The following is a 12,267-nucleotide window of genomic DNA, read 5'->3' as shown; positions in this document are numbered from 1 at the left end:
GGGGCGGCGGCGGTGCGCACCGCCTTCACCGACCCCCCCGAGCAGGTGCCCGAAGCCGTCTCCAACAAGAAGCGGTGCGTGAAGGTGCTGAAGCAGGAGCTGGGCGGGTTGGGCATCAGCATCAAGGGGGGCAAGGAGAACAAGATGCCCATCCTCATTAGCAAGATCTTCAAGGGGCTGGCGGCCGACCAGACCCAGGCCCTCTACGTGGGCGATGCCATCCTGGCCGTCAACGGCACCGACCTGCGGGATGCCACCCACGACGAGGCGGTGCAGGCGCTCAAGCGGGCCGGCAAGGAGGTGCTGCTGGAAGGTAGGGGACCGGGGGACGGACAGACGGCACGTCCCGCCAGCGCGTCCCGGGGCGGGAGGCTTGGGGACAGGGCGGCTGGGCTGTCAAAGAGGCGGCGGGGCCGAGCCGGGCTGTGCGTGAAGAGCTGCCCCCGCGCTTCTCCTGCCGCTCCCCCGGGCGGCTTTCCAGCGGGGAGAGTTTTATTCCCCCGCACCCCGAGCCGCGCCGGGACTCCCGACGGCGGGCGTTAGGGTCGTAGACCCTCGGGAAGGGACCAGCCGGCTGCCGGGGAGCGGGGCTCGAACTTTCCGTCCTCTCACCGGCCGCCGGAGCCCTCCCCGCGGCCCCGTCCGTGGGCGGCCGCCCCTGCCCCTCGCAGTCCCGTCTCGTCCCGGCGGCGGGTGGGCTCCCCGGCTGAGGGGCTGGCGGGGGGAGCCTGGCCCACCCCCGCCGGGGCGACAGAGCTTCAGGATCTGCCGCCTGGACGTTTCGGCGGCTTTTCAGCCCAAGAAAAGTGGGGGGGAGTTGGGTGCCGAGAGAGGAGGGGTTAACGGAGTGCAAGAGCCCCCTCGGGCCGTAAGCGAAGGGTTTGGGTGACTTTTCCCGAGCTCGGGAAACTCCCCCGCTGTCCAGTTCTTCCTTGCCCCCTTCCACCACCCCGCTCCCGACTAGGAAAGAAGGGGAGAAGAGGCTTGAATGAAGCTGGTGGTGCCTCACTGACACGTTAACCATCCCCGCAAGCAGCGGCTTTCCTTTCCTTTCTCAAGGGTGACTGAAACAGTTTTGCAAGAAGTAGCCTTAGAAACCGAGCCCGGCGTGGGCGGCAGATGTTGGAGGAGGCGTGGAAGGACGGTGTCCCCCCAGAACGGGTGGGATGTTGGGGAGGGCGTGAGCAAAAGCAGAGCCGGGTTCCCCGGGACAGCGAGTTCATGAGGAGGGAGGCGTTCGCAGGCATTTCATCCTGGTCTGTTCACAAGGGCTAATTTACGTGCTCCACCTGAGAGAATGAACAGCTTCAGAAATGCCCTTGGCGCGTGTTTGATAAAGTGATTGCGTACTTCCCCACGAGTTCGTTTAACCAGAGGTCAGTGGCATCTGAGGCATGCTGCTGCGCCTTCTTCCCCTCTGTCATCACCTTCCTCCCAGCCACAGGCACTCCCACCTCGCTGTCCCTGTAGCCCTTTTCGGTACCACACATTTTTTTCACGTGTATCTTTCTGGTGCTTATTCTGAGGAGCAAAGGAGGTGCACAACCAGCTATGACATATAGTGAAGGAAAAAGTTTGAAGGGGAGGGAAGGTGAGAAAACATCATCCACGATAGTGTCTGCTGAGAAACTGTTTGGTGTTGTCCACATGACAGTGAAAACTGTGAAGGGTTAGTGTCCTGAGAGGGCTGAAGAAGCTGAGGGCAGTTGCATGGGGGATGCTGCCTGCCTGCCCCGGGCTGCTCCTGGTTCCAAAGTGCATCTTGTTCCAGCCAAACTGCTTATGAAGATACCTGTGAGGTCTTAATATGAACTTCTCTTTGAGGCCGTTGCATCTAAATTCTGTCACTGGTCTGTTTACACAGTTTAAGGGCTTCCTGGGGTGCAGGGCAGGTACCAGCTGACCTTTGGTGGGATCTAATGAGTAATGTATATAGTGCCTGCAGCAGTCCCTCTCCTTCTGTGTGGTGCCTGCAGTAACAGCACCTGAACAGTGGACACTGCTGCTGGATGAGTCTTAAAAACCCCTCAGTTTTGTTCCCATAGGAGCAAAGATGAACCCGTTTCAGCGTGGACTCTTAGCACCATCCTTCTCTCCACTCCTTTGTCATCTGGCATTTTTTTGCTTGGCAAAGGCTGACGTGTCTCAGTGGTTCTTTCTGTGACTGAATTTGTCACTTGTAAATCAAGAGCATATTTCAGTGGTCACCCCTGTGTCGAGTTAAAATATTCTGACACTGAACTCAATATTTTGTCCTGCCTTTCTCTTGCTATTTCAGCGGAATAACCAAAAGGAGAGTTGGCCGCAGCATTGCCCCAGGAGGTGCTACTCCTTCAGCAGGGAACCTCTCTATGTGAATGGCTTCTGTAAACAGGCAGTTTAAAACAATTCCCTGCAATTCAATTTCCCACTTTGAAGCTCTTTCTTCAGTAGTACAGTCTAAAATGGTCTTTTTATTACTAAAGGAAGGAAAAACCAGAAGTTGTTTTTTTTTTTCCCCTTTAAAGTACAGGAGGGAAAGCCTTGATTTTCCTTTCCTTTCCTTTCAGACAATAGGAATTTGCCATTTCCTGACTTCTTAGAGAGTTATATATTGCAAAAAGCAGCCTGTGCCAGGGCAGGGCAAGACCCCTGCGCAGCTTCTCTCTAGGATCTTTCTCCAATTAACAGAGCAAGGACAGCCTGTGTTTCCAGGGTCAAAATGTAACGTTCACATTTTCAGGGAGGTTCTGAGACTTGCTTGTGACTTCCAGACCCGGAAAGATGAATTTGCAAAGATATGGCAAGGTGTGAAGCGGGAGGGACACATTTTACAGTATTGCCCAATGCTTTCTGTGTTCCTGGAAAGGGTCTTATGGTTGAGTATTTCCTAGAGGTTATCGGCAGTGGCGATGTGGTCAGTATGGCTCAATACACCCGACAGCAGAGTGCTGGAGCCCGTCTGTTATATTGCTGAAATTGCTTGCTCAGTGAGATGAGGCATTTACCAGCTCAGCACTAAACTGTAGTCTCTCCTGCATTCCTGTGCGGGGAGGAAGGGAGCGGAAAATCCCTCCCCAAGCTGCACCACGCGTGGGCGGCAGGGCTGGCACTGGGGTGGGTGGTGGGAGGAGGAAGGTCTATGAAGAGGGGAAGGGATGGGGCAATGCTTTGTTTGCTCAGTTCTCCCTTTTGCTCCATTGATCATCGTCTCTGAGCTGGCAGAGACAGGAATTATTTTCTGAAGGGTTAGGGGTGGCATAGCTGCAGTCATGGTGCTGGTGTGGGGTGGCACAGCTGTAAAGCCCAGTGGGATGGGTCCTACTCTAACAAGTTTAATAGGCATCCTGGGTTGTTTGGTCCTCTCATTTTACACCCTGAAGGACATCGTTCTCTTGCAGTCCTCACTTGCATAGTCCAGCTATTAAGTTAAAGTTGTATAAATCAGTTCTGTTTTACAGGTCTGATCTGTGGGGTTCGCCAGGGTGCCTTGAAATCAGGTTGGATTTGATAAATGGAAGGGAAATAAGTCAACAGGTGACACTGCCATAGGAAGAGCTGTAAGAAGGTTCAAGAGGAGAAGGAGGTGGTGGTGAGGAAGGGCTTGAACCCTGAGAAATCCTGCTCTCTCTTCATCTGCAGGGATGGACCTCTTCTGCCTGCAGGGTTTAATTCCCTATCTTTCCATCATGGCTTAGACATCGGTGGAGGGGAGCAAAGCAATGATCAGGGGCAGGACAAACACTCGTGTTGGGCTCGTCAGCCCTAGATGGCTTCTCAGGTGTTCAAGACATCAGGATGGAGCTTCTCACCAGTGTTCAGGAGTGCAAAGAATTTCCCAATGTGAAAGAAGAGATAGTCTCTTTGTACAGTGCATGTTTGCAGGCCTGGAAGGCAGCTAAAATTATGACAGTTAGTGTTTGTACATATAATTTCCCTGTGGTTTGGTTAAATTGGGTCTTCTTAAATAAGCACTTTGGAAAATCAAGCAGCCCCTCTTGTGCCATGTGAAGCACATTACATTCAAGTGACTCTCAAGACACAAAGGTGTTTGTTTTAATCAAAGCATCCTAGATGAGAGCAGTCCCTTGGTATGCTCTGTAACTGAGCTGGTTGTGCTTTACTCGTATTCTCTGGGTGTTCAGTAAAAAAATGAAAAATTGAAGTAGCCTTCAGGACACCACTGCATGATGCTGTATGTGAATGTGGAGGGAAAAAACCACTTTAGTGTGTTTTTTGCTAGCTAGCAGATATTTTTTTAGATTGTATCACTTCCAAACTCGAATGTGTGTGGAAAAGCTTCTTGATGATGATGGTGGAAGGTATGTAGCGGGAAAAGCAGCATCTTCTCAGTGCTGCTAGAGTTTTTTATTGGGCTTGAGTGATTCCCAGTTAAATTAACACAATTAAAAGGCGGGGGTTACAGCTCCCTTGAGAAGTGGCTCAAGGGAGCCTCTCTGGGCTTGCAGAAATTTCCCACAGAGAGGCAGCCCCCTGCACAGTGAATTTTAGCATATCAACAGTGGACTGCAGTCACCTTCCGTAGCCCTCTTGGGAGTAATCCACAGCTTTAAAGCAATGTAAGAATAAGCATGGTGCCATCTGTACCATAGTAACATGTATTATTTTCCAAATAATATTTCTGTAAGAATTTTCTTTGGATGAAGCAAAACGTTTCTGCCTGTATGAATTACATGCTGAATAGTGTAAAATAGGGTTACTTGTTGGCTGTGTTTTTCTATCTTATCTATGTTTTCATGTTTCTTTCAGTAATGTAGTGACAACAGGAGATTTCTGTGGGTTAACAAAATACAATATTTATCTAAGAAAGCGTGACTCTTGCAAGCATAGAAGAAAAATGAGGCACAGGGCACTTAATAAGTGCCTACGTGACATAACTACTTACTACAGTCAGGGCTGTAAATCTCAGTGATTGCAAATTGTATGCATAGTTGTTCGCGCTTCCAGTAAACATATGGAGAAAACACTTTACCTTTTTTTTTTTTTTTTGGTGCCAGCAAATATGCAGTTAGGGAAATGCTTTGTACTTAAAGGCCATACCATATTTCGTAGCTTGTGTAGCTGCTCTTGGCACACAGCAGTTTGAAAGTGAAATTGAAAGGGAAAGGAGCAGGTAATCTCATTCTCAAGAATACCAGGGCTAAGCAGTCCTCCGGAATGTCAGTTTTGATTGTTTCAGCTGCCTGCGGCTGCTGGGGAAGGTTGAGTGGGAACACTTGATGTGTCTTTCATTGATTAGATTAGATTACAGGCTAATTTAGCAGTCCAGACAGTCTGTATCACTTTTCACAGATAAGAATCAGTACATCCTCTTTGCAGTAAATCTGGTACAAGTCCTCTTTCTCAGTTACTGTAAAGAAAATAAGGCAGTTGTGGGCAACACATTAGTGGATTTATTTCAATCAAGTGCAGGATGCCCCCTCAACCCACCCACCTTGGAAATCATATACTAAGTCCTGTAGAAGTGACTTAATACCACCTCCTTAAGGGTGCTTAGAAGATTAAGTATGTCTAGGGATCTGGGATTCAATTCCACATGCAGAGTCTACATGTTAAGTATCATTAGAAAAAAAAGCATTTCTTAAAATCCCAGCAGTAATTCCTTTGTGGAAAATTAAATTGAAAACTTGGTATAAACTCTTTGAAGAATCTTTAAACCATTAGACAGAATAAAATTGAAAGCTGAAGGCTTTTGCTACAGTTAATGAAACAGAGTTTGTATCTTAATTTTGCCGTGGCAGGTGCCTTTTCACTGAATGCCCCTCCCACCCTCCCAGGAAGGCATTTTCACACAGGTGATCAGCAGTGGCATTGCCTCTCCCCATCCCTGCCGCCCACTGGGTTTGGGTCAGAAACACTCACTGCACATCTGTCCCAAGGGGGCTGGTGAGGAGTCTCCGTAATTCAAACCAGAGTTTGGATTTGGGACAGCCCAATTCAGCTGCTGATCCTGGTAGGCTGATGGTTTCAGGTATAGGTTGGGAAGGGTTTTAAATTTTCCTAATCTTACTGTTTTCATAACACATAGTGTGGAGCTTCTCCTGGTAGTAATTTATCTGTAAACTTGACTTTAAGTATAGCATCCATTTGTGTGCATTGGAAGTTCATAAGTGCTGAAGAGTTTACCGTATCTATTTGTAATCTGTTCCAGTGGTCACTTACTTCCAAGCTTTAAGAACACATTACTTCCATTCCATTTTTCTAATTTAGATTTCTGATCATAGGATTATTTTGTACTTTATTCTGCAAGATTATGTTACCATGGCTACTTGTTAGAATTGCTACAGCTACTTCAGTAGAAGGAAAATTGGAGGAAACAGTAGTTCAAGAGAGCAATAGCATACAGAAATGAAGAAAATACGATGGGAACAAAGCAGTCCCAGCAGTGCGCTCTGGCTTTCCAAGTCTGAAAAAATTCTTCAAGCATCTCAGAAAAATAGTTGGTGAAGAAGTGATGGTAGCAGTGTTTCTAGAACATGCAAAAAGTCTTTTAACTATATATCATATAGGGTTTGCGAGTAGCCTATATAACCTGGGTTTGCTGGCCTTGATGTGGTGGGTGGAGGTAAGTGAGGTTCATCTTTCTTACCCCCTCCTGACCCCTCGTTGGTCTCACTACAGTGGCTGGTGTGAAGTGAGCTTTGCTTGGCTCAGCTATGTCACCTCTCCAAACCTTAAAACTATGTTGAGGAGAGAAAAATACTGCTGTCAGCATAAGCTGTGCCTGTGCTCAGGGTCTTTGCCAGGACATCTGTACTCGGAGCGATCACGGAGAGCATCGTACTGTTGTGGCAGATTGGGAAAGAGCTAGGACTCTGAATAGTGGGAATAAATAGTCTGTTTTGGCAGGGGCACAAAGCTCGTTGTAGAGATGGGAAGGAACATCAGGGGAGTGGCAGCTTTTGGTACATGCCTCGAGGAGAGTCTGCAAGAAGGGAATGAGATGTTTGAAGGGAGGCCTGGCTGATTTGGGCTAGAGAAGTTTGTGACAAACTAAACGGTCTGTAGAAAGTGTGGAGTTCTACTCATCGCTCATACTACGTGTTGGAAGGCGCGTTCTAAGCCTCCTTCATCTTCTTAAATAGACAGCTGTCAGCTGCTATTTTGCAAGACCAGGAAAGCTGCTCTGCTTGGTCTCTATGCTTTAAAAGATGGCTAATGGCCCTGCCTTCTGTGCTTTGCACTTCTGGAAGAGAGAGGATTCATTGAAACTATGGCACCCAGCATCTTGCAACATCTCAGAGTCCAGCAACACTGAGTAATGGAACTAGGACATATAAATTTTTTACCTAACTCTGCTTACAGGAGAAGTTGGGAAAAGACAAAATTGGTTTGTCCATCATCCACTTAGCTATCAAAATAAACTTTTATCTACAACATAATTTAACAAGCTTGCTTACAAAAGGTTTAATCAACTGTGACTAGTCCTTCAGTTTGCCTCACCACTAGATATTGCCTTGCTGTTGGGTTAAGTTTGTTCCTTCATGTAAATTAAATTAAGGGAAATAATTTCTGCATAAGTCTTTGGCAGACTTGAATTTCTGACTGCTGCTACTGTACACTTCTGTTACGGTCTGGCTTTAATTTTGTCTGTCTAGAGCTTGAACTACTGAACTGGTTATGGCTTTCACGGCGCATATACTAAGGGCACGACAGAGTAGGTCACTGCCAAAGCAGCACATCTGTATTGTAGCAATTGGGTAAAATGGAGTTCTTAATTGTAAGGAAATGAGCCAGAACAGTGGATGTGGAGAAACTGTCTCTGATTGGAAGTGATTAACACATAGCACACTCCTTCTAAAAATGTTGTGCAGATTTTTGCTGAACTGTTGGAAGTCATACTTGTTGGCACAGCTCTAAAAGTCATCAAAACTAAGGCTGTGGCTGTGTTTATTCCTCACTGCTCAGGAATGTTTCCGTCTAAAGATGACATTTGAGCGGTGAGCCTGCTTCAGGCAGCGCATAGGTGAGTAACTTCTGTGCATCTGCATCTGTGTGAATAGCTTCTGTTCACTTTAATGGCATGCTAAAAAATGGTAAATTTCTGGTATGGTGCAAGTATCTGAGAAACAGGATCCTTTTTCCCAGTATTTTAGAGACATATCATAACTTTAATTTTTTTTTTTTTTTTTAAATTTTTAAAAAGGGCAGTATCAGAATATAGATTCACATCTGACAAAGGAGGCACAACTCCAACAGATTTACTCCAACAGATAACATGACCTCATGGGACTATTTATCAGCCTCATGTGCCCTTTCAGGGAAATAAGGCCATTAGTTAAGCTTTATGTTCCATTTGCCATAGGCATATTCTGCTGGTGCAATACCTATTTTGGCTTTTAACATAATCAAGTAGTTATGAGAGAATATTGAAAGCTATACTGTGGAAATAACGTATCTCCACTCTTGTCTGAATTATTTCAATAATAGCTGTTTCCAGGATGATTTACTGTACTAACACATGTTTTAACTGCCATTGGCTCTGATTCTGCAAGGAGAGCAGGAGGCAGCTGTGTGAAGGTGAAGATGCTGGAGGGGTTTAGTGTTATCCAGCGTGTAGCTTATGAAGCTGCTTTAAGCTAATAGTTTTAACTCAGGCAGTGAGAGTTTATCTGTATATCCCAAAGTTTGGGCTTTAGCCACTGGGAAGCAGCTTGGAAGGACTGAGATGGTAGTGGGGCTGGCAGGACAGCAGCAGCAGCAGTGATTTCCCTTGTAGCAGGCAGTTTCCCGTTGGTCTTACGCTGGCAGGAGCCAGCAGGATCCTTCTCTTGCTGACATGAAGCCAAAGGAGAGATTTAATTATTGGATGTTCAGGAGTATTTTCCAGGAATGAGGTGAGAGCATTTGCCTTCAGTACTCACTGCTTGAATTCTTTGTGGGGATTTTGTGGTTGATTTGGGGGAGGGGGGAGGTTGGTTGGTTGTGGGATTTTTTGTCTTGTTTTGTTGGGAATGCTGCAGACAGGAAAAAAGGCTTCCAATTTACCATTGTTTCCCAAAGAACACATTATCCTCAGTAACTATCTGCCCCTTTTGATTTATTTGTCCTGTCTCATGCAGTGGTCAACTCTCCTGGCACACAGCCTCCATCAGCGATGCATGGGTGGGATGGAAAGGTGTCTCCAGAGAACCAGCAGGATTCTTGTAGGATTACCTATTGTGTAAATACACACCTAAGCACAGAGACACACACCGTAAGATGTATTTATATACATACTTCTGTAATGAACAGCCCCATCAACAGGCATTCCTTGTTTGGGACTTGACCATCAAATGTGGTTGAGGCCAATGTGGTTGTACCAGCTTATAGGCTGCTGGGGCTTTGCCAGGTCTGGAGAGGCTGAGCTGATGCCCATGTTACCCATCAGGTCTCTCCATTGTGAGGGCAGTGTGGTGGGCTGTCCTGGCTCAACACTGCATGGAGAGGCTTTAGGTACCACACACCTGGAAAGCCTCTTCCAGAGCAGGGGTTGTGGCTGGAATAAAGTCAGGTAGATGTGCTTACTGCAAGAGGAGAGCAACCTTCAAGCTGGAATGACTGGGATGATGACAGCAGGCTCTTTGTGAAGAGCTCCAGGTGTTATTACTGTGCTTTGCCTAAATTAAACCCGTCTAGATTCTAGATGCTCAAGTAAATGGCCAATCAAAGTGTTAACATAGCTCAAATTCTTCCAACAGCTGAGGGAGTCCTGAGCACGCTGGCAGGGAGAGACACAAGCAACGCTTAAACCTGCCGACCAACCCCAAGGTGCTACAGCTAATCTGATTGAAGCCTCTGTTGCTCCCGTGGCTTCTGCTGCCCTCTTCTCTGCAGGAGTAGTGGTTGGGTTGCAGACTGATGCCGAGGTGTTTATAGACATGGCTCTTATCTAGCCCTTCGGAGGAAATCTGTATTTCTGCCTTAAAAAAGGTAAAAAACCTCATAGTAACTTCAGTGTTCTTCATGTTTGTGGAACGCTGGAGAAGTGTCCTTCCAAAAAGGCAATAAAAGAAAACAGCATTTTCATTCAGGAAGAATGCAAGTGAAAGCAACTAGTTTTAAAAGGTTCCTGGTCCATTCAGTGAATGGCTGGCTGTATAAATAAGCCAGACCTAAGTGATGTATGAGGGCGGTCATAAAGAAAACACTGCAGTAACAAACACGTGGAATTTCCACTTAACACATTAAAATCAAGCCTGAAAGGCTCCATTAAGGAAAGCCATAAGTTGAAGTTCTACGAGATGGCGTATAAAATATCCCTGAAACTAAAAATGATCTTGTGTCAGTTTTATGTTTTCCTTTCACTGTGTTATATCTATTGTAATGAACACGTGGGATAGACTATCAAAAGAGGAGCACTTTGTCTGTGAAGCCTTGAGGAAATAAATAGTGAGTCTGGGCATATTATAAATTTGACCCAATAAAAATAAACTAAAATTGATTCTGGGCTTTGCCTGTGTAAGGACTGCTATGCTAAGACCATTCTGTGTTGATCTTGTTTTATATATACATTGAACTTTTCTGCTAGGCATACCTTGACATGTGATATTTAATGCTTGAGTTTTTATTCCAAGTATTGCCAGACCTTTCTGTCCATGTGCATAAATAGCATTAAGACCCTAGAAAGGTTTCAAGGTTCACACTCTTTAAAAATATTGAGGAACAAATACCTTTTTGTTTTTGAGGGAGGAAAGGAAGGGTTGACTTGAAAACACACAAGTTTCTGTGGGAATCTTTATGATGTTTTAATTTGAAATGACATTTTATATTTAATAGGAAACCAATTTGCTTTCAAAAGGCTGGCTTGAACTTGCATTTAAAAACCTTTCTAAATAGAATGTTCTATGTGGAATAGCAGAGAATTACCCAATGCACCTTCTCCTCGGTGAAAATCTTTGCAATCATGTCATGTTTATCAACAGGAAAATTTTCATGGCCAAAAAGTTTTGACCAACTCAATGCAGTAGTCTTTTTCCCATTTTGTTAAGATATGTAATTCATTTCTGTAAGTGCAGGTATTTGTCCTGTTCTTTGGAAACTGCAGACATGCTGTTCTCCTTAATCACTTTGTTCTGTTACTTTTCTATCAATACACCCATTGTATGGAGTGGAGAAGGATGTATATTTGGTATGAGCCAAGACAGATACGCTTCCAGTAGAGAAGTCACAAGTGATATATTATATGAATTCCTGTAAGACATTTATGTTTCATCTTTTCAGTTAGTCATAGTTCTGGAGGTACACTTCCTTGTTTCTGTGAAACAGACAGTAGAAGCCTTGAGTACAGAGAGAAATGAGGAAGAAACTTCTAGAGTCTCTAAAACTTGCCTAAAATAGCTCTTCTAGGTATAATAGCTCTTCTAGGTATAATTCATATACCCCCTCAATGCAACTGTAAATTAAATTGGACTGCTACATTTTTAGCTTATGCTTTGTGTAGAACTGTTTGTATATGAAGGAATCAAGAAGTGTTCATGAAACCATACAGGGTGGGAAATCATTTTTAGGGGGCAATATGCGATGAATTATTTTGTTCCTCTATTTTTCCTTTGCTTTCTTTCTATTCACTATTGCATTGGCTGATGTTAGTTTAGGAATGCCTTTAAATGTAGCTGTTTAATTTCAGAGCTGACCTAGCCCTGGTGTGGACACAGCTGTAAATGTCTATCAGCAATATTTCATGGGCACAAGGTACAAGTGAGTACACACATCAAGCGTATACCGTGAGCTTGCACACGTGTTCTACATGCATTTGCTTGTATCCAAGACAGAATTTGTTTGTTGTCAGTGCTATGTAGATTAAGTTAATTGTTCTATGAAAATGGAAATAAATAGAGTCTTGATTATACCTGCACTGAAGGAGTCTCTGGTTTGATTCATTTGCTGGAGTGCTTCACAGGAGGCTGCACCTGCAATTTTAGTTTTTCTCAGGGTCTGTGTTCTCCACCTGGACCTCACCATCGGTGTCCAGCTGGCTGCGGCTGAGCCACCAGCAGCAAGCAGGCAATAGCCAGGCTGGTGGAGACAACCTACAGTCTGCCAGAGAGTGCTGAGAAAGGAGAGTGAACAGGGAGCAGAAGGTGGGAGAGCAAAAGGTGCCTCCTGTTCAAGTTGTCATGAATTTTCCCATTGATTTCAGTGGAATTAGGATATTTTTAAGCACACAATATTGATATAAATCACTGATGGGGGGGGGGAAATGCTGATGCAGCTTTATCCTGTCTCTGATACCTACTGCATTAATTCTCTTTTAAAATAATATGGACAGATCTTTGGTCCTTATTG

At 45.3% G+C, this 12,267-nt stretch overlaps 1 protein-coding gene across 1 annotated transcript in view; it reads left to right on the top strand.

Moving 5' to 3' along the window:
• Positions 1–6: 6 nt before the first annotated feature.
• SNTB1 (syntrophin, beta 1 (dystrophin-associated protein A1, 59kDa, basic component 1)) overlaps positions 7–12,267 on the top strand; it is a 114,880-nt gene continuing 102,619 nt past the window's right edge. The window contains exon 1 of the mRNA XM_014965524.1: positions 7–313. Within this exon, the coding sequence (XP_014821010.1) occupies positions 145–313 (169 nt within the window). The 5' untranslated portion in view covers positions 7–144. The remainder of the gene's footprint in view (positions 314–12,267) is intronic.

The sequence above is a fragment of the Calidris pugnax genome, unplaced genomic scaffold (genome assembly GCF_001431845.1).
Source record: "Calidris pugnax isolate Ruff unplaced genomic scaffold, ASM143184v1 scaffold41, whole genome shotgun sequence".
NCBI lineage: Eukaryota > Metazoa > Chordata > Aves > Charadriiformes > Scolopacidae > Calidris > Calidris pugnax.
Note: the sequence above shows the minus strand (reverse complement) of the source record. Positions and strands in the feature narration are given on the sequence as shown.